Source organism: Strongylocentrotus purpuratus, unplaced genomic scaffold (genome assembly GCF_000002235.5).
Source record: "Strongylocentrotus purpuratus isolate Spur 01 unplaced genomic scaffold, Spur_5.0 spur5_scaffold_1, whole genome shotgun sequence".
NCBI classification, from domain to species: domain Eukaryota; kingdom Metazoa; phylum Echinodermata; class Echinoidea; order Camarodonta; family Strongylocentrotidae; genus Strongylocentrotus; species Strongylocentrotus purpuratus.
The window spans coordinates 48120206-48144226 of NW_022145594.1; the positions used below are offsets into that span (position 1 = coordinate 48120206).

Consider the following 24021-nt stretch of genomic DNA (forward strand, 5'->3'; position numbering starts at 1 on the left):
CCGCGAAGCGCGGAGGCTTTGACATTTCAATAAATTATTAGAGAAAGAAGACGATTCGTTGTACCATTCCCAAAAATAATCCTCGTCTGAATTATGTTTCTCCCTATCCCGCGAGAAGCGCGAAAGCTTTTACGTTTCATTAAATCATTAGAGAAAAAAGACGATTCGTTGTACCGTTCTCGACTCTTAATCCTTGTCTAAATTCAGTTTCCCCCTCCCCACCCCCTACCGCGCGAAGCGCGGAAGCTTCGACGTTTCATTAAATTATTAGAAATCTGAAATGTTATCTTTACTGAGTGTGACTTGAAAAAAGTTAATAACTTGGAAGGGAGTGGGTGCAACCTGACACAGGCTTCTACCTCTTTGTTGCTTTGATCCATTGCCGAAAATATTTTGGCACCTTTCATCCCCCCCCCCCCCCCCCCCCCCCCCCCCCCCCCAACCACGGATACAAATCGACACCGTTGTAGATCACCAACCATTTATTCGCGCGGATCTCGGTGGAGCTAAATTGAACTCCTTGCTCCACTTCCAAGTGTGCACCACGTTTGTGTTACAGTGTGTACATCATACATAGACTTTCAAAGCCATCGAAATAAGTATTTGTTTTGCCTAGACTGTAGATTTGGAAATTTGTCATTTTCCAACAAACGCATACAAATGATTAATTTACTAAAAAGTGAGGATAAATCCCGAAAAATTATGTAATTTCACTGGTATCGAATTAAAAATAAACCACGTTTGAATTTTATTCGGGGGAAACTGCCCCAAGCCCCCCCCCCCCCCCCCACCCAGCCATCAGTACGCTAGTCGTGACCAGTGGCGTATCTGGCGCTTGGTCTCGTTTGGAGGGGGGGGGGGGGGGCTGAGAGGGGCGCAAAAGTATTTCCCACGCTTATCATATATCGAAACATAACACACACATCTTGTTTAGAACGTGGGATCGGAAGAGGAAGACTTTCACCAGGCTTTCACTCGATCCCACCGGAACAACTTTCTGAGATTTTTAAGTCCAGCATTATAATGGCTAAAGTTTCTAAATTCAGACGCGGATCCAGGATTTCTTAGGGTGAGGAGGTCCAAATTTGAAATTATGCGATCCAAATACTGGTACGTAATGGTGACCAGCAGTGACGTAATTAGGGGTGGGTGGGTGCAGGGAGGGGCGAGTTTTCCCCCTCCCTCCTCCGCGAAGCGCGGAGGCTTTGACATTTCAATAAATTATTAGAGAAAGAAGACGATTCGTTGTACCATTCCCAAAAATAATCCTCGTCTGAATTATGTTTCTCCCTATCCCGCGAGAAGCGCGAAAGCTTTTACGTTTCATTAAATCATTAGAGAAAAAAGACGATTCGTTGTACCGTTCTCGACTCTTAATCCTTGTCTAAATTCAGTTTCCCCCTCCCCACCCCCTACCGCGCGAAGCGCGGAAGCTTCGACGTTTCATTAAATTATTAGAGAAAGAAGACGATTCGTTGTGTCGTTATCGACTCTTAATCTTCGTCTAAATTCAGTTTTCCCCAAGCTTTTACGTTTCATTTAATCATTAGAGAAAGAAGACGATTCGTTGTACCGTTCTCGACTCTTAATCCTTGTCTAAATTCGTTCCCCCCCCCCCCTCACCCCCCCCCCCCTGACTCCCGCGCGAAGCGCGGAAGCTTCGACGTTTCATTAAAATATTAGAGAAAGAAGACGATTCGTTGTACCGTTATGACTTTTAATCCTCGTCTAATTTCAGTTTCCCCCCCCCCTCCCGCGCGAAGCGCGGAAGCTTTTACGTTTCATTAAATCATTAGAGAAAGTCAAGTTTATCTTTAATGATAATAATGTTTTGTTATTCTTTAGTGCATTTCAGGGCAATGGGCTATCTCAGTGCACTATACAACAACATTTACTTCTTTCTCAAGGGAGACAAAATGCATGGCCACTAGGCCTAAAAAAAAAAGATTTTGTATTCCCCTTTACGACTGACCCAAACATCTTAAAATCTATGGTCGGCTTTTTACAAAAAAAAATTTTCACTGATTGTTAGAGGAAAAAATATTAAAGCATTCAAACTGCAAAATATCAGCCCAAAGACGGAGAAAAAAAAGAAGTACATTTCTGACAGACCAACTCATGTTTTGGCACCTAAAGGGCAATACAACATCTTCTTTTTTAGGGACTAATAAACAGGTGGTCTTTATAGAGTGGTACCGTAGCCACTATTAATGACAGGAGTTTGAGTGTACCATCATAATGATTATTATTCTTGTCATTGTTATCATCTTTACCTGAAGAGCGCTAACATGAAAAAGTTGGCTTTACACTGTTAAGCCTACGTATCTCCGAAATTATAGTAACGTATGTTACACTCCTTAAAAGTACTTTTCTCTTGAAAAAATGTGATTTTGTGATAAGGAAATTGTATTTCTATGGATGCATTAATTTTTTGGTGCAGCATTATTTATGTTCATAGAAGTCTAAAAGTATGTTAATTGCAAATTCAACATAAATGGAAAGTATACTAAGCACTATTGAAAAAACGGTAACGTATGTTTCATAGTTTTGGAGACACAATTCTATTGGTGATGACTCTGTGAATCGGGAAGATTTCCCTTAAAAAGTGCTCACATATTGTTGGATGCTTCATTCCCTCATAAGAAATGCGCTTAAGAGATACTTGCATCTTTTTGTTTTGACACAAGATCAATTTAAAGTGTGAAATATATCTGGGCGACAGGCTTTTTTTTACTCTTCCGTCTTATTCATTCGGCGATATCTTGTCTACAGGATTTCCATTACCATAAATTAAAGTCGCTCTTAACCAGGAAGTGTCACAGAATAAAAAAATATGACAAACTCGACTTAGCAATATCTAGTCGGCCCTGAAAGAATGTAAAAACACAAGAGACACGTTATTTGATGAATTGCGCCGAAATAGTGGGCCTGACCCAAAAAAGGGAAAAGATTTCTAGTCTACTTGGATTTAAATCTCTCTAATGATGTTTTACTTCTGAGCGGCAATTTCATTCATAGAAACGGCCAAAATCCGACTCTCGACAAAGCGATATCAGCCCCCCCCCCCCTGATTTGGTTCAGACGGGGGAGTACCGCTCAAGCCTCGGAACCCCTACTTATTTTTAAGGGTCATTTGGGGATTTTTCTCGAAGTTAAGCCCATTTTTCACAAGTTTCGAAAAAGCGGACCCATGTTTAGGGATATTTTGTTAAAAATGGGACCCATGTTTAGGAATTTTTTGTGAAAAAGTAACTCATTAGAGCGACACACTCCCGTATGTAGTATCCCCCCCCCCCCCTCCCCCGGGGGCTGTTCTAGGATCTGAAGAAATATAATGGGATCTGATCTTATACTACAGAGGCGAATATAGGGGTGGGGGTGGCGGTTTAAACACCCCCCTTAGGCGGCCAAGTGAGAAAAAAAAAGTAAAACAGTAAAACGGCGCGACAAGTTTTGGGAAAATCTTGGATCCGCCACTGGGTCATACCACCCCTTGGCAAAAAGCTAGATCCGCCCCTGTACTAGATGGGGGCGCAATTTTTTCATTCGTTTATCTGCCTTTACGATTATGCTGAATACTTCCCCTGTCAGTTCCCCTTGTCTAAATTAAGGCCTAGCTATATACAATTTCATCCCCGTATTGTGAGATTGAATTTTGCCTGGTGTATGATGTTCTCATTATTATGTCATATCACCTGTACAGATTAGAATATGAAATTTCTTTGTAATAATTTTGATGTTAGTACTATGAACAGAGGGAGAGAGAGAAAGAGAGACATAGATAGACAGACAGAGACATACAGACAGCCTGAGAGGGGGGGGGGGGGGGGGGGGGGAGGGTCGATCGATCGATCGATCGATCGAGAGAGAGAGAGAGCTAGTGTATACATACATTAGGAAGGGAATAGACGGTGGATTTGTTTTAACTCTTTTGTTGGCTACTTTTACTAATTCCATGATTGATTCGTTTTAAAAAAGAGGTATGCCCTGATAATAATGATCAATAGCTAGTTCTTATATAGCGCTTTACAGATATATATACTATTACCCCGGTCATCGGATTCAGGCTTACCCGCAAATAATCATCGAATGTCAGACTGTAAAACCCATTTGGGATGATACCATTAAAACTATTAATCAGAAGATTAATAAAGTAGTGAATTTTTCAAATTTGAAAGAATGTTTGGCTATGAAAAGGATATGTTTTTGACGTATTTATTTCTTATGCTTAAATACTACATTTATTTATGCAAATTTCAAAGTAAAATACCCAATTTTCAGGGTTTCAGAACTTTCATTGACTATAATAAAGATCTTAAATTTCGTATTGCAAGAAAGAAAAACAAACTGCCCTTGCACTTTAAAAAATGGAAGTTTGTTTTATAATGCTGTTTTATAATGTTGTATATCGGTACATGTGCATGTATTATTGTCTGCATCTTAGTGTAAATTTACTTTTCGTGAGGTTTTGATCTGACTTTTACTGGTTTTTTGTAATCTTTTTATAATAACTTTTAAATATTGTGATTGTTTTTTTATTGTTCGATAAAACACATAAAGACAAAAAAAGGGGGGGGAAAATATATATGCGCATTTTCCACTCCCTGGGAGCATTCCAGCCAGGCGTAATTTTTACAAACGCACACTTGCTAATCTAAGCACATCAGCTTTCGCATCCTAAAGGGTACCTGATTTAACACCTGGGAGGAGAGTGGCACTTGTAGATCAATGTCTTGCCAAAGGACATTAGTACCTTGTGATCCACAGTCCGGTGACATATCCACCTATCTTTCTGGTGCCCCCTACTAAAACTGAAGGTTTTAAAAAAAATGCATACAGGAAAATCCACCTTTTACAATGACAAACTGCTTTAATTATTATAATGTTTGTACCGACAGCTGGCGCTATAACTATAAACAAAATCCGGAAGTATAATGCACAATAATACTGCATGCATGCAGTGTACGGTTAAATGCAAATTACCAGCTGATGTGTGATTACGACAGAATGAGGTGCTGAATGGCGATTAAAGTAACTTGTCCGCCGTTTTCCTCCAATTTGATCAGTACAACGCTCTCAGACTGGCTAAACATGAATTTCATTGAAAGGAACATTAAAGGAAAACAACGAATTTTGTCGTAGTTAGTAAATAGTCGTACAAAACCCGGCGAAAATGCATTTCTCGCTTCCAACATCGAGAATTGTTGTGGTTGTGCCTGCAGCTGCCATTTGTATTGTGTGTGTGCTAATTGAAACGTGTACCGCAGCGAGATCACACGTTTACACAATACCATTGAGGAAAGGGAAGGAAACTAGTTTTGCTGAAACTGTTGGAGAGCCAGTACGAACTAACCAAGTAAATGTGTCGGTGGAGGAGCAGAAAAATAACATTCGAGGAAGACCCGGATTAGGATACTACATCGAAGTAGATATAGGAACACCACCTCAAAAAGTAAGCTTTAATTTTAATAAACTAATTCTAAAGAAAACATGATAATATAATGATCTGATGATTGACTCTAATTGAGCTGAGCAACAGAATTGTCATCAATTCACACTCAGTCACTCACAGCTCAGTGCAGTCATTAGTGAATTCTCGCTACCCCAAATAGCGATTCTGCCGAGATCCAGGGAAAATCCTGAAAACGCGCATTGCATTATGGGATAGCTTTTCGACATTACAGCTTCCTGTGCAGGCGGCGCGGTAGCGCAAACGTAAAACGCCGTCGCCACACAACGTGTATGCACCGAATATGTCGTCTGCTCGGTCTTGTTTTTTTTTCGCAAATATTTCAACGTTTATTTGAACATTTCATTCGTTGTTTTTTGCGTCTTTTGACATCAGTGATGATGGTTTTCTTTTGTGAGGCTGCACAGTGCTGGGCTCATGATTCCAAGCGTAAGAACCCTGAAAAATGGGGGTGGATGAAGGCCGTGACTGGGATGGGACTCTATACCGGAAGTTGTAGTGACGACCCGAGAGAGTGAAAATTACCTCGTCTCGCGAATTTCGAGATTTTCGTACCTATTTAGGGTAGCGAGAATTACAGTTGTGCTTGATTAAGTCATTGATAAAAAGCCTTTTGTCAATTTTCAATAAATCTTGCATTTTAGTTGATTCTTGATCTTTTCGGACTCCGTAATTAGTAAGACAATGTCTTGTAATATATGCCCTCCTGTCCCATAGTTCATTAATACACCACTGCAAAGAGTTTGTTCCTTAATAGAATACTAGGTCAATCGCTGACTAATATATATTTACATTTAATTAACTTTTTTTAAACATCAAGCTCTGAGACTTAGAGTCTAATTCTGAAACAATACCGATACTCTATATTGTTTGTAATAATTCATTTCATCATGATATTAGACCAACAAGTGAATTAAAAAAAATATGTCTGGTTTGATGATGTGCTTATCTTGATTTACAATTACATGTTATTTTAATTTAATTTACTGTAGTTAGCATGAACAGAGTGAGTAATCATGACATTTCAGCACCCTTACTAATAGTAATACTAGTTTATTAATTACTACCATGTTTTTGTTTGATTTTTGTTTAAAGAAAACTGTGAACAATTTGTCTTGCTTTTAATTCAGGAATGTATCATTCCAACATGTAGGGCCATACTTAAAGGCTTAATCATTCATTTATAACAATTTATATCTGTCTTTTTACTCTTTTCCAATCTTGTCTATCTTTCCATCCATCTCCTTTTCTTTCTCATCTACTGATTTCAGCTGAATGTACTAATTGATACCGGTAGCAGTAACTTTGCTGTAGCAGCTTCATCCCACAATGCAATATCAACGTATTATAGAAGAAACGAGTGAGTAAATCCCATCTTTGCACATGGCATCCATTTTACTTTTGTTGTTAGAGCTAACAAACAACTGTTCAATTGTATTCAATTCAATTCAATAACTTCATTATAGAATAGATTTGGGTCTACAATGCTGAGAATTTGTGAAGCCATTGTCTTATTATTTGTGCATGTTATATTAATTCTTGACATACACTGTACCTTTCTCTTTTCATTAGATCATTAAAACTTGCTTTCATAAATTATAACATCCTTATTGACTAATTAGGGACATAATAAATTGAGAAATTATGTGTAGCATTTTATCTTATCTTTGATCATTTAACCCCTCATGCACTCATGTAAAGTGTAGCCTACGTTATGACGTCTAAAACCTCCTTTGATGTATAGGTGGTAGAATGATCAACAATGATATCTATAAGTATAATGAAAATGATTTAAAAATATTAGTAATCATCATAAAAATGATATTCACAATGAAAATGATGATTATGATAATGAATTAATGACAAAAATAATGGTTGATATGATATTGATATGAGGAAATAGTAGTACTGTACATATGCATGTAGTTCAAGTTTGTAGTAGTAGTAATAATACTTTTGATAGTAGTAGTAGCAGCAGTATAGTAATTATAATTATGATGATAATAATGGTAATGAAAGTGATAATAATAATAATAAATATGATAATAATAATAAAATAAACAAAAATATATATGATGATGATGATGATGGAGATATGGTAAAATTTGTGAGTATGATAAAAATTGTATCGATATGAAACTTGACACAGATCATCGACGTACGAAGATCAGGGTACCTACGTGAAGGTGCCCTACACTCAGGGTGAATGGAGCGGGGATCTAGGGCAGGATCTGGTCCAGATAGCATCGTTAGGGAACCAGAGCTTTCAAGCAAACATCGCTGCTATCACAGAATCTAAGATGTTCTTCCTCAACGACTCAAGGTGGCAAGGTATTCTGGGATTGGGGTATGCAGAGATTGCAAGGGTGAGCCTTTTACTTTTTTCCTTTATTTTCTTTACCAGAAGTTTAAATTTTTTATTTTTTTTATTAGTTTCATATCAATTTGCAATGTCAATACATCAGTTTTAGGAGGCGAGTTGGCTCAGTTGGTAAAGCGTCCGTCTGTCGAACCAAAGATCCCGGGTTCGACTCCCACCCAGGCGGTTGACTGAAGCCTGCGTTGTGTGTTAACGTGCCCCTTCCCTTGTTCATAGACGCAGGTTATGTCAAGTGGAAAACACTCCGTCCCTCGGATAGGATGTTAAATGGAGGCCCCGTGTAGAGAAGAGTCACTACCTTTGCATGTTAAGAACCCACTGCACTATTCGTATAAGAGTAGGGGGAAACCAAGGTGTAGTGGTCCACCTGCACACACCCCCAGTATAGTACAAATAATACTCTGTAAAGAGGTCTGTTCTCAAAAGGAAGAAGAAGAATAGATATTCAATTTATACAAAATATAAATAATGTAAGCACAGGTGAAGCCTATTGCATAAAATAGGTCAAATTAGATCTCCATTTCTTATCAAGTTTATCACACTGATAGTTTTTTTTATAAAGATGAAACTCTCTTGATCAAAATACCTCTTAACCTCTCCTTTGAGAAGATCTTGGCAAGGTCTTTGTCAGACTATGGCTTTGTTTATAATGCCTTTTATAGCCTGACTCAAATGGCCCATATCGTAATAAAAGTTGTTGTCGTATCAGGTTTTAGTAAAGGAAATTGTAGTGATGTCTAAGTGTTCCCTTGGTTAAACATGATACTAAACCCAGTGTAGGATTTACTTGTAGCTGAATTAATAAAAGGCTGGACTCTCAGATTACAGGATACATGCATCCATGGAGCTGTATTCTGAAAACCAACTACATGTACTGTACATGTACATTTATGTCGTCATTAGGCTGGAAAAAAGTTCAATTTCCTTTTTGCAACACGGTATCACCTTTATAAGTTAAGTAGCAGTTAAAGATGAAGTTGAGTTCTGGTCATGCGATTGCATTGTGAAAGAAACGGTGTGGAACCGACCAGAAAAGGTTGATCATCTAGCATATAAGAATTTGTGTGTGTTGCAAGGTTCTGGAATCATCAAAATGATAAGAAATTTGGCCAAGTCTTGGTAAAGTTACAAACACTTGCACAGAAAGATGTATATGGGACTACACGAACATGTGGCGTAAAAAGCCGACCCCCGATGTTACATGCATATTTAGAATATGAAGGCATTTGAAGAGCCATGCTTTTCAGGGAACATGTCTTATCTGATGTTCTTCCACACTTGCATAATAAGAATTAGTAATGCTCACAAATTATTTTTCACCTCTTCCCAGAACTCAACCTTCTCTTTAAATGGTTGCCAAGTATGAATTTAAAAAAAAAATTGAGATACCTATAGAACAAAAGAGACATGCATGAATCAGAAGGTTCAGTAGATGATGGGTTAATAATCAAGCAAAGATAATTTAGTCACTTATATTGTAGAGGTGTTGTGTTCTAGTGGATAAGTCATCAGACTGTAGATCACAGGGTCCGCGGTTCAAGTCCCGCCCCGGCACTTATGTCCTTTGGCAACACATTAATCTACATTTGCCACTCTCCACCCAGGTGTTAAATGGGTTCTGGTAGGTAGGAATTCCTTGAATGTCGTGAGCGTCGAAATCGGCAGCCTAGCAGAGCCGGGTAATATTCGGAGCACCTTGAGCACCTTGCATGGTGGATATTTGTGCTATATAAATATCCAATATTATTATTATTATTATTATTACAAAATAGATGTGAAAGACACTTATGATTTTTTTTCCCCCTTTTTTTCTTTGATTACAGCCTGACAGCTCTGTGGAGCCGTTCTTTGATTCTCTCACCAGTCAAACCTCAATACAAGACATCTTTGCTCTACAGATGTGTGGAGCCCTAGCCTCAACAAATGATACCAATCTTGGGAGCTCGGCCGATGGGCCTGTAGAGGAAGTGATAGGGAGCATGGTAGGTCTGGAAAAATTTAAATCTATTTTATGGAAAAATAATCTTTCTACAGTAAACATTTTCTGTCCCTGTCGTTTTTTCAAGTCTCCCAGGAACCTATTCTTTACAAGCTCTGTTTTTCTATGGGTTCCTGCGCATTTCACAGTTTGTACTTTTGTTTGAGTTTTTTAAAAATGATATTAGTTGTCAAACAAATGTGATGACATGTAACTTTGTAGTCTGATTACCTTGTCAATTACTATAATCATTTTTTTGAATTATGAAACAATATGTCTTTTATGTATATTTTGTTATCTGTATTATATCTGCATGTGAAATGTGAAACCAATAAACTTAAACTCAAACTCAAATAATAATAGTATACAAATACACAATGACACTCGAGGATCTAGCTGAAACTATTTGCATCGAATGAACATCAACTTGTACTATTCTCCCGAGGGCCATTGAGAATAGTACTATTGATGCTCCCGAGTGCGAATAGTGTTAGCTTGTTCAGAGAATGAGTCATTTGTTTTATATCCCTTCCATCTGTGTCATTCCTCGGACACTTCTGTAATAACATGTACCATACTCACATCACATTCAGAAAAAAAAGAAGAAGATAATTGCACGGCTCAATTGAAACAATGAATTTTGCCAGTTGGAGGGGGGGGGGGGGGGGGGTGGAAAACAAATAGCTCACTTTTTCCTGGGAAAAGGTGAACTAGTCGTGACGTCAGCAATAAAACTATTCGGCACGAAAAGTCTTTTCTAGTAAAACTATTGTTTTTCTTGTTGTGTGCACTCCTAATGCAACAATCTTACGATAAAAGGGATATAATGATTATTATATACCTCACTTAAGTAATCCAGCAATCTGATTGGTCGAAATTGCATTCATAAACTTTAACTGTTCCCGAAAATTCCCAGTAACCATGGTTAAAACAGTTCTAAAATCCCAATAACCATGGTTACCGGGAAAATAGTTCAGTCTCCATGGTTACCCCATAGGTTTACATGGTTGTTAAAAAATGGTCTGAGCGATCGAGGATACCGTACATGTGCGAAGAATTGGTCGGTTATTTCAATACAATTGAATCTCGATCGATCTTACCGACAATTTTATCTTGCATTGTTGACATGAAGACGAAAATAAACTTCCAAAAACAAAAAAACAACATCTGCCGATAGATCTTGATCTAAGTTCGTGCCAATATGCATTGCAAAAGTAAAAGAAGGGCCCGTTTAATGGGGCAGCGGCGAAGCATCCACCACGCGAAGCCGTTTTCAATCCATTTTAATGTATATATTAGAGAAAACTGCTATATATGGTGACATAGCGCGCTGGCCGAGCGGTTTAAGGCGGTGATTTTAGTTACATCACCTTTTGTACGCAAGAGATCGAATCCCATCTTCGACAAAAGTTTTTTTATTTTTTTATTTTTTAGTCTATTTTTTTTCGGCATATAAAAGTATTAATGACTGCTTTAATATTCGAGAAATGGTTGTTTTTATACGCTCTCGGGAAGGTTACAATTGGGCTATTGCCCTCGGCACGCCTCGGGTAATAGCACAATTCTAACCTTCCCTTGAGCGTATAAAAACAACTATTTCTCTCAAAGCAGTCATTAATACTATACTATAAATTGAACTATTGGTATTCATTGTACCAACAATCCAGGCAGTATTGAGTCCATGAAATCATGACCTTTATTTCTCACTATCTTACTATTATTTCTTTGTGTATCTTACTGATATTTCTTAGAACAGCTGTATTTTGTCAATATATTTTGCTTTCTTTCTGAACTTTATTACTGATATTTGTCACTATCTTTTATATATATATTTTTTCATTATCTTTCACTGAATAGAATATAGGTGGATTAGATGCCTCGTTGTACCATGGAACAATGCAGTACGCACCGCTCAGAGATGAATGGTTTTATGAAGTCATCATGACTGATATCAGAGTGGGCAACGATAGTCTTGGTCTAGACTGTAAAGAGGTGAGAGATGGCAGTTTTTCATGCATACAAGAAATACAGTCAAACCTGCTTTAGTGACCACCTGTCTACAAAGACCACGTTTTTTGTTTCCCTTGAAAATGACTTCTCATTGAAACATGTACTAAAGGAACTAGCTAATACAAAGACCACATTTTGTGTTTCCTTTGGGCGGTCGGTATAGACAGGTTTGACTGTAGCAGTTTTTCATGCATACAAGAACTTGAATAGCCATTTTTCATTATACGAGAAATAGCAGTTTTTCATGAATATAAAAATTGGCACAAGGGCACGACAAAAACTTTACTTTTGTATTTGGAATCAAGCAGCCTCCTATTTGCAACAATTACTGTCACAGTATATGCCTTTTTATAAAACAAATTATTCACCTACCATTACAATGTAAAGGAAGTTTTCTGAATAAAAATGACTCATTTTTATGTTAGGCTTCCTGAGAAAAGTTACAATCGTTATAAAGATTATTTTTGGCCTGCTTCCAGTAGTTGAAGATCGTGTGTTGTAAATAGCAGGTTCACGTCCCGCTGGTGCCAAGATTTTTTCTGACTTGTAAATCAATTTAAAGATCGAGCACATGATTTATCTACTGGATGCAAGCCAAAAAAAATTTTAAACAAAAGCAATTTGAGAACACAATTTAAGTACTGTCTGTAAAGTGGTAAAGTAAACTAGGACTTTAACTACATGTTGAATTTTGTTGAGTTTCATAATGATATATCCGATGTCTATTTTGTTCTGTATTTATGTGGGTAAAAAACGTTTTTCAAGCTTGAATGAATTCTTTTAAGCATTATACAATTTGAATGCTTGATTTTCTTCTGATATTTTGACAGTACAACTTTGACAAGACTATAGTGGATAGTGGTACCACAAACCTCAGGCTTCCAGTGAGAGTGTTTGAAGCGATAACGAATGCGATCAAAGCTCACACAACAAAGGTAAGCGCAATAGCCTCAGCTCATTGGGTAAAAGGGATCGTTTTACAATGTTAAACCTAAGATGCACGGCCCTACGTGTTATCAGTGTCTGTGATATGGTGTTATATTGAAGCCCTAACAAAATTGCGCTTCAAAATGATCAAGAAGTGCCTCAAAAACGTAAAAACCTTTGAGTGACCGGTTTTACCGTACTTGTTTTCCCCAATAGACTGTAGTGTTATGAAAACCGTTTGGCAAACAGAAAATTTGATTTCGATTTTCAATCATAAATATCTTGATAATCAGACAGGCGATCGTCTTGTAAAAGTCATGGGGTACCTGACTGACCTAAAGGTTTATAATTATCATTGCAACATGAGCTAAATCCAGGATTTTGTTTCAGAATCTGAGACAAAGTTACCGGATCCCTTTAATGCTTTAGAGTATCTTGAGTCCTGGTAAATATTCCAAGTAAATTCCCAGAGAAATGCACAAAGTTATCACCACATACATTTAATTCTATGAATAGATAATTGCATATCTGCCAAATAAATCTGAAAGAAAATATGAGCAGCAAAATAAATAAGGTATTCCATAAAAGGCAGGACTCTGTCCAGAACAGAATTAATAATGATATTAAAGATAAACATGAGTTCTAGCAAAAAAGGAAAATGAATTCTCACAGAATCTAACGAAACTTACACTGAATGTTCAAGATTACAAATAAATGTCAATTGCCAAACAATTTTGGTAGAAAATGTATACTGGCTGAGTAATGAGAATAGAAAGATGAGGAAATCAGGGTAGTCCTAGCCCCGACACCATGTGTGTTGTCCCATATACATCTTTCTGTGTAAGTGATTGTTACTTTACCAAGACTCTGCCAAATTTATGATGATTTTGACGACTCCAGAACCTTGCATTACACACCATTACTTACATGCTATATGATCAACTTTTCTGATCCATTCCACACCTTTTCTTTCAAAATGCAATCGCATTACCAGAACTCAAGTTTATCTTTAATGATAATAATGTTTTGTTATTCTTTAGTGCATTTCAGGGCAATGAGCCATCTCAATGCACTATACAACAACATTTACTTCTTTCTCAAGGGAGACAAAATGCATGGCCACTAGGCCTAAAAAAAAAGATTTTGTATTCCCCTTTACGACTGACCCAAACATCTTGAAATCTATGGTCGGCTTTTTACAATTTTTTTTTTTTCACTGATTGTTAGAGAAAAAAATATTAAAGCATTCAAACTGCGAACTATCAGCCCAAAGAGGGAGAAAAAAAAAAAGAAGTACATTTCTGACAGACCGACTCATATTTCGGCACCTAAAGGGCAATACAACATCTTCTTTTTTGGGTACTAATTGACAGGTGACCTATATAGAGAGGTACCATAGCCACTATTAATGACACGTTTGAGTGTATCATCATAATGATTTTTATTCTTGTCATTGTTATCATTTGTATTTTGTTCTCATGTAGCACATGCCCGATGTCCCAAGTGAGTTCTGGACGGGGATGAATCTCATGTGCCCCACCGACAGCACCTCGCCTTACGAGCCTTATCATTGGTTCCCTACATTGACCCTTGACCTTCAGTCAACCAATCAGGGACAAGCATTCTCATTGGTCGTCTCTCCGCAGGTATTACTTGTATGGATGATGATAATGATTGTCAGGGGAAAAAATAAACCGGGACTCGGGGCGAAATAGCCCCTGAAATGCGAGAAGGAACCCCCCCAAAATGTGCATAAAGTTCAATACAAAAACAATTAAAAAGTGTAATTTCAATGCAAACAAGCTTGAAAAGTAGTCCCCGTAATTTGTTAAATATTTTTTCCCTGATGATTATAATTGGAGTTTGATGTATTGCTCGATTAAAAATATTTTTAGGTGCTTTACAGGTACTTTCGGCCTTGCCTCGTCATCAGTTTTATTCTCTCTTTGAGTGGCCATCTCATCTTCCTTTAGATTTTAAAGGTATAGACCAGTTCTGGTCATGTTATTGCATTGTGAAAGAAACATTGTGGAATCAATCATAAAAGGTTGATTATCTAGCATATAAGTATTGGTGTGTACTGCAAGGTTCTGGAATCATCAAAATGATAAGAAATTTGGCCCGGTCTTGGTAAAGTTACAAGCACTGTAAACAGAAAGATGTGTATGGGACTACGCGATATCTATCCAGGTCGGAGCGATCTGATAATTTACCAAATATATCAATTAGTAGGCGGTTTGCCAGCAAAATTTGTATCATCACGTATTAGTCAAAACATATTCTTTGACATTATTGGTAATAAGAGCTTCCATTTCATTTTTTGAGAGGGGGGCGTTTCCAAAAGTATTAGGCTATTATTATACCTTTAATCATGATAATAATGTTTGAACCGGAGTGTTGGCTCAGTCAGTACAGCGTCCGCCTCACAACCGGGAGGTCGTGGGTTCGAACCCCGGCCGCGTCATACCAAAAGACGTTAAAAGATGGGAGTTGTTGCTACCTTGTTTGGCGTTCAACAATAAGGGATAGAGCAACGTCAATCACGCGCTGCTCAGTGGCTGCCGGGCTCACGATCAATTGGGCAAAAAGAATTCCGTTTTAATTTAATAAAATTTGGAGTGGACTATTAGGCTATTATTATACCTTTAATCATGATAATAACGTTTACATCTCGTCTCATGCCTACATCCATTATGTTGGGATGCATGTGACACTCCAACATTTATTACCCCGGTCATAGCTGAGCAGCCAAATACGTAGTGTTCTAGCATAGAGGTGTTGTGGTCTAGTGGATAAGGCACCCGACTACAGATCACAAGGTATGGGGTTCGAGTCCCGCTGCGGCACTCATGTCCTTTGGCAAGGCGTTAATCTACGAAAATTACTTGTACTGGTTTAAAGTTAGTCTCTATCTTTTTTTGTCACGTTTATGTCACTTTCACTTTTAACATTATTTATCTGTGCATTTTCCCCTTTTTAGCAATACTTGAGACGTGACTATGACCATGAGGATAAGAAGAATTGCTTCAAGTTTGCCATTGCCCCTTCAACTAACCATGCTGGTAAGTCATCGTAAAAATTCTCTCTGTGCCCAGGGGTTTTACTTGAAATATTGTAAGGTTTGGTGAATATATTTTGCCCATCATTCACCTGTTTGTGCGAAAATTCCTCAGAAACGATCATAAAACCAACCAATGATGGTAACTTCCATGGGAACCTTGATTTGATTGGCTGTTGAGTGATGTTGCCATGGTAGTTAATATTTATTTGCAAAGTTGATATCAGGGGTAAGATTTGAGTTTGGGCCCATACCTGTAACATAACTATTCACCTGTAATGTAACTATTCACCTGTAATGTAACTATACACCTGTAATGTAACTATTCACCTGTAATGTAACTATTCACCTCTAATGTAACTATTCACCTGTAATGTAACTATACACCTGTAATGTAACTATTCACCTGTAATGTAACTATTCACCTGTAATGTAACTATTCACCTGTAATGTAACTATACACCTGTAATGTAACTATACACCTGTAATGTAACTATTCACCTGTAATGTAACTATTCACCTCTAATGTAACTATTCACCTGTAATGTAACTATTCACCTCTAATGTAACTATTCACCTCTAATGTAACTATTCACCTCTAATGTAACTATTCACCTCTAATGTAACTATTCACCTCTAATGTAACTATTCACCTCTAATGTAACTATTCACCTGTAATGTAACTATTCACCTCTAATGTAACTATACACCTCTAACATAACTATTCACCCGTAATTTTTTCTTACATCCTGTTAGGTGCAGTTATAGGAGCTGTAATAATGGAGGGCTTCTACGTCGTGTTTGACAGAGAGAATAAACGGGTCGGCTTTGCCAGGTCAACATGCCCAGGTGAGGTAGTCAAACCTGTCTAGAAATTAAGGCCACCTCAAAGAAAAGAAAATATAAAGCATGTATGTGATCAATCAGGTGAAAAACACCACTTTGAATTTCAAACCTGTTTATGAGGGTTATCCAAAAACTTAGTTTACAGATCTGACCAATCAGCTGAAAGCCACCTCTTTGTGTATGTGTGTGTGTGTGTGTATTGGGTTTTTACAGACGTGTATCAATCAGATATGATTATTTACGTCTGGGGACCGACCTTTAACGTTACCATCCAAAAGACGTGACTCAGTTTCAAACCTGCGTCCTCGGCTGAATCAGTTTGTAACTCCCACTTTTAGCTGGATTATAGGCGCACGCCACAAAGCCTACTTTGATTTTATACTCAAAGAAACTTCGACCTAATGGATAAAAACCACCAATTACATATAGCCAAAATTATTTTGTTTGTTTTGCATATTTTCATGAATTATAGAGTAGAACCAACATGAATAGATTTCATGTTTGTATCATGCTTTACTAGACGCAATCAATATCATCTATCAGGTACTCATTCACCCTCACTGGGTAGAGAGTGGCAAATGCTGATTAATAAATCAATAAAGAATCTTCACTGGGTTTTGAACTCCCAACCTCTGAATTGAAAGTCAAGGGAGTGAACCACTATACCACGATACTTCTGTCTACGTGATTTCAAATTTCATATTTTTACCATCACTGTTCACGGGAATTGTTTCACAAAACTTGTCATTAGTGACAAATGACAGTTTTTGTCATAAGCTACTGAAATCCTTGCTTCTGATTGGTTATCAGCAGATTTGTCACTGAATTTTGTCATTTGTCATTGAAAAAAGGCTTTGTGAAACGCCCACCTGATTGCCAAGAATATCACTGACTGGCTTCAAATGCTTATTAGCAGTTTGTCTGTGTATTGATTCTAGGTGCTTGTGAAAAGACAGGAACATGTGTCGGGAATTCCCCTCTCATTACAGAAGCTTTCAACATTGATTTTGGTAAGTTTCTTGTGAATATAACTATTTTAAAAGTAAAGAAATCAATGATACTTTAATTCGTGACAAAGGAAATAAATGCATAAGAGGAGAAAAATAAGATTGAGAGAAAAATAACAATTTTATAAAACATAACAATTAGTAAAAATAGACGTCACTAAAGGGTATATTGTATGTGGATGAAAAAAATTAAGAAAGAAAATACTTTTCTGAATCAACCGTCTACATCTTGGAAGCAATCACAGCTACATTGCAAATTTACAGATAATTGGTATTAGTAGGAGACCAGCCTGTAGGTCCCGTGACCAATCTCAGGGAACAAAGGTTTGAAAGTGTTTTTGTGTTCCCTGATGAATACCGAACAATTTTGACTTGGGCTGCCCCCTTAAAAATTCCAGGCATTTTCGTGAGGGGTCAACAAAGGTCATACAGGGTAGAAATTCAAATATATTCCAATCGTGTCAATATGCATATCAAATTACTCGTCTGGTCATGAGGATTCAAAAAATGTATAGTTTGCTATACCTCCGACCTTAAATGAGGGCGCTATGGTCAAAAACGTTGAAAGGTCAACACACTTTTGACTTGTGGACAAATTCACCAGCACAGTTAACCTTATCAAATTTCATATCAAATTACTCGGCTGGTCATACGGATTCCAAAAATGTATAGTTTGTTATACTTCCGACCTAAAATGAGGGCGCTATGGTAAAAAAGGTCAATGCACTATAGACTGGTGGTCAAATTCACCAACACAGTTAACATTGTCTGATTCTAATGATTTTAGTGTCTAATAATATGTTTTCTGACATAACAAATTCAACTAAGCAACTTTTAAAATCAAAAGTGGTTGCCATAACCTTGAAATTTCTCTAAAACCCATGGATAAGAAGTTATTAAATGTTTGTCACCAAAACGGGAGCCATTTTGAATGTACATGGTCAAGGTAAGCACTTTTACTTTTGAAAGTTGTATAGTTGAATTTGCCATGTCAGAATACATATTATTAGACACTAAAATCATTAGAATCGGACCATGTTAACTGTGTTGGTGAATTTGACCACCAGTCTATAGTGCATTGACCTTTTTGACCATAGCGCCCTCATTTTAGGTCGGAAGTATAACAAACTATACATTTTTGGAATCCGTATGACCAGCCGAGTAATTTGATATGAAATTTGATTAAGTTTAATGTGTTGTTGAATTTGACCTCAGGTCAAAAGTGTGTTGACCTTTCAACGTTTTTTACCATAGCGCCCTCATTTAAGGTTGGAGGTATAGCAAACTATACATTTTTTGAATCCTCATGACCAGACGAGTAATTTGATATGCATATCGACACGATTGGAATATACTTGAATTTCTACCCTGTATGACCTTCGTTGACCCCTCACGAAAATGCCCGGGATTTTCAAGGGGGCAGCCCAAGTCAAAATTGTTCAGTATTCATCAGGGAACACAAAAACACTTTCAAACCTTTGTTCCCCGAGATTGGTCATGGGACCTACAGGCTGGTCTCCTACTATATATTCTTGTTTAAAAATATCTTATAAATCACTCCTAATTCACATTTATTTTCTGATTCCTGTTTTCAGATGCTTCAGACTGCGGCTATGACCGATCAACATCCTACGACCCCGCCCTGACCATCACAGCCTACGTCCTAGCGGCTATCTGCCTGGTCTGCCTCATCCCCGTCATCGTCTTCGCTCTCACCCACCAGATCAACAAGAGGTGTAAAGGTCGTAGAGGCCGCGGTGTCGTGAACCATCACAGGTTAGATCAGGAAGGTCTTGCAGAGAACGAACCTAACTCGGATCCTTGAGAGCCAAGTCTTTCTTTTTTTAATAATTTTTATGTGAATCTTGTCCTCAGTTCTACCATGGCCTTCATTTTTGTTCTCCTCTTTTGACGTTGCATTTCCCCTTGTCCTTGTTTGTGCCCCATGTCTTTGAGAACTCAATTATTTTATATTTCATCTTTAAGGGAAAGTCAACTCTGATAAAAAGTTGGCTCTTGATATAAGCAGAAAATGAGAAATAGATCAGGGAAGGGTTGAATGAAATGTGGTCAAAGATAAGAATGGATTAAGAAAGATTTTAATCGAGGTATAAAATACCTGCTGCCAACGAGAACCGCATGATTAGGTTATTAAGCCTGCAGGAATTTTGAGAATTCAGTAGTTTATCACACCTATATTGCCAAATGTATGACTTCACTCATGATCAGGGGGGTGTTTCACACAGATCCTAAGTTGGACTTAACAGTTATGGAAAGCCAATAGCATCCTTGAAAATATTTTGTAAAAGTAATTGCAAAAGGCATAACATGTTGATGCAAATCATTCATATTTTCTATTAACATGGGAGATTTCATGTTCTTGATGTGAAATTTATGAAAAGTCATTTCTTTCTTTTTTTTCTCTTTTTTTTAACTTTTGAATATATTTCAAAATAAGGCTACAAATGGCTCTCCATAATATTTAAGTCTAACTTAGAGTTAAGTTTGACTTTGAATCTTTGTGAAACACCCCCCTGGTCTCTATTTGCTTCAAACTGAGATTTAGCAGCAAAGGTGTGAAAGATGGGGAATATCAGATAGAGTGTAATAGCTATTTGAATCCATACAAAGAGTATATCTTTGCAAACTTCATTAAAAAGTGCAATATAGGCCTATAGTTAAGCGAACAAAAAGAAAACATTGGAAATACAAGTAGTTATTGGTAGGAAATATGCTATTTCAAGGACTCTGACCTGCAGAGTAAGTCTTTTTAGAAAACTATGTTATCTGCTTTTGTTAGGCGCAAATGACTGTAACTGTTATAAAAAAAAGCCAGCTTAGTGCAGACATTAATAATTTGCTTTGTCCAAATTTCACTTTGTTTTGACAATGAAACATCAATTTACTCACATAAAAGAGAACAACAATTTTCAGAATACAACCCTATATAAATTATCCCAAGTCGACAATATTAAATGTCATCATTTGGGTAACAACCATAAAATTCTTTGTTTTTAAATATAATATATAAAGATTATAACCCTATATTTAAGAGGCTGAATTGTACGACTTGACTTGCCAAAATATATATATTTGTTTTCAATGCGGAGTTTAATAAGGATAGTATATAATGAATTCATTCGTATAATATCATAATGAAAGTTCCTAAATAGTTTGTAATTTGATTATTCAAGATATTTGAATTTATATGTGTTTTAACATTTATGTAGTTTCCTAATGACAGGGCCACATTGCTTACACGATGTAGATAAAGACCTGTCTAGAAAGACCTGTCTATAAAGACCACCTCTCTACAGAGGTCACCTCTCTATAAAGACCACCTGTTTATAGTGGCCAATCGTCCTGTCTCCCTTGAGAAAGAAATGTGTGTTGTAGAAAATGTGTAGAAAGGCCACCTGTCTACAGAGGCCACTTTTTTCTGTTTCTCTTGGGTGGCCTTTGTAGACAGGTTTGACTGTACTTCAGAATATCATAATTGAGTCTTAAAGATAAAGTTGAGTTCTGGTCATACGATTGAATTGTGAAGGAATCGATCAGAAAAAGTTAATCATCTAGCATATACATGTACGTATTGGTGTGTACTGCAAGGTTCTGGAATCATCAAAATGATAAGAAATTTGGCCCAGTCTTGGTAAAGTTACAAGCACTGTACACAGAAAGATGTATATGGGACTACGCGAACATGTGGCATAAAATTCTGTCCCAATTTTTATGTACCATATTTAGAATATTATGGCACTTGAAGAGCCATGCTTTTTAGGGAACATTTTTTATCTGATGTTCTTCCACACTTGCATAATACATTGATAACGCTTGTCACCTCTTCCCAGAACTCAACCTTCTCTTTAAGATACCTGTATAGCCTAGTGTACTCAAGAGAATGTATGTTTTTTTCTTCCATTTCAGCTGTAGATTAAATCAGGGAAAATGCAGGGAAATAATTACTTTAAGATTGTAGCATGATATGTAGGCCTATACTATATACATACCTGTGCAACCTATGTATCAGACTCAGTATTTTGTAACACTTGGTATTTTTTCTATTGTTTAGTATTTTCAATTTTCAATAGAAAGGTTTGTTTTTGTTTTTCGTCTCTTGTTTTGTTTCTTCTGTTTCATGTTTTCAAGCTGCAAAATTGTGTTATCCTCTGAGTGATATTATAACATGCACCAGATACAGGGGATTTCTTTCATGAGGCAATAGGTTTAACAAGTATTAGCAATTTGTGTTAATCTATGTACAGGAAACGACTTAATTATTCATACCCCTGTAAATTTGATGTTTTTTGCGTTTTTCGGAACTCAATAATGAAAGGTGGACTGGTTGAATCAGGGCCTGTGTTTGAATACTTTTAGATGTAAGCTTTCATATGTTTCATTCTCCAGAATCGTAAATCGGGACAGATCACTTTTGCACATATTTCAATAATTACAAAATCTGGTAAGGGCATGAATAATTTAATTGTTACTGTACATGTAAAATGGTATATTTGGACAAGTCCGAGCTATTTTTTTTCTACCGTCCACATCTCATACTTCTGTACATCTCATGCCTGTATCAAGGTCATAGCTCTCCTAGAGCTGGAACGAGACAAAACATCAAATAAAATGATATTCTTTGCCAATTTCTGTTCCCAATTCCATAATTCAATTCAATGAAACTACATATGGAACATGCTACACATTAGACTTATCCAGTTAAACCTGTTTGATTTGATTTTCCTTTAATATGTATCATTGTTTTTATCAAAAGAATTTAAGATGGAGGAGAAAAGATTATGTGAACATATATTTTTATTTGTTTTCTTTTGCCTTAATTCATTTGTTTCAGTCTTCTGCCAAAGTTAGATGAAAATATTTATAGATTTGTCATTTATTGTAATATGTTGTAGCTATTTATAGCAAGATGGATATTATGTGTATATTTGGATCAATGGTATTTGTACTACATGCAGTTCTGGGTCAATGCTCAATCAATGTGTTCAAGGAATGTACTGCATTTAAATAAATTTTGTAGATTATTTGCTGATAAATATATTGTCCATTTTGTTCATTTGTTCAGTTTAGTTTGTAGAGAAAAGAATCTCACAAAATCAACAAATAGAAACAATATATTGCCTCCCTTTCATTGCAGTTGTTCAATTAAGTTTGAAGAGAAGAATCTCACAAAATCAACATTTAGAAACAAAGTGCCTGGCTTTCATAGTAGTTGTTCATTTAATTTTGTAAGAAAAGAATCTCACAAAATCTACATTTAGAAACAATATACCGCCATGCTTTCATTGTAGTTGTTCAATTAAATTTGTAGAGAAAATAATCTCACAAAATCAACATTTAGAAACATTATATTGCCTCGCTTTCATAGTTGTTCATTTTAGTCTGTAGAGAAAATAATCTCACAAAATCAACATTTGGAAACATTATATTGCCTCGCTTTCATTGTAGTTGTACAATTAAGTTTGTAGACGAAAGAAACTCACAAAATCCATACATAGAAACAATGCTGATTATTGAAAGCTATTTCTTTTATTATTAAGATAATCAAATATACATTATTCAATATGAAATAAGGAAAAATACAAACATAGAAATCCATGAAGACCAAAAACATATAAGTACCACATTCCATGTGTATATGAAACAATGTCTATTCCCCTTATTATGTAACAACCTTCCACAATATACATACTTGTATTCCATATCTATATTTTCATTTGACAATACACATCTATCGTCTATTATCAAAAAATTCCCTATCATCAATAAATAGCAATGAAAGTGGATTCGACACTTTACAAATTCATATATTATTGTCATCATTATTATTCAATGTACCATGCACTAAGAGGCTCCAGAGACCCGTTTCACAAAGCCTTTTCTAATGACAAATGACTAAAATCAGTGACAAATCTGCTGATAACCAATCAGAAGCAAGGATTTCAGTAGCTTATAACAAAAACAGTCATTTGTCACTGATGACAAGTTTTGTGAAACAGGGCCCTGATAGTAAAGCTGCCATCAATATTAACTACCATTGTGACATCACTCAACAGCCGATCAAATCAAGGTTTCCATGGAATTTACCATTAAATGGCAAAGGTACCAGCAAAGCTAAGTTTTGTGCAACGAGCCCAGGTAGGGGTAAAATTCCTATGAGATTATGATGGAAAGAAATTGAATATTGTCACTGCTAATGATTCCAAGGTCTGTATCAACTCTTATTCTGCCGTAATGAATACAGCCCAGAGCCACAGGGCCAAGCCATAGACCCCCCCCCCCTTCCAAGGTCTGCATTAACTCTTACCCTGCCATGATGCGCATAAA

At 36.7% G+C, this 24021-nt stretch overlaps 1 protein-coding gene across 2 annotated transcripts; it reads left to right on the forward strand.

Moving 5' to 3' along the window:
* The first annotated feature begins 4944 nt into the window (after positions 1–4944).
* On the forward strand, positions 4945–22811 carry BACE (beta-secretase 1-like). Of its 2 annotated transcripts, NM_001291301.1 has the most exon segments (11): positions 4945–5452; positions 6742–6830; positions 7620–7836; positions 9674–9832; positions 11686–11820; positions 12669–12773; positions 14250–14411; positions 15746–15827; positions 16580–16672; positions 17608–17679; positions 19272–22811. In NM_001291301.1, coding segments are annotated over 11 exon segments (1623 nt in total). In that variant the 5' UTR covers positions 4945–5173; the 3' UTR covers positions 19502–22811.
* Positions 22812–24021: the final 1210 nt, after the last annotated feature.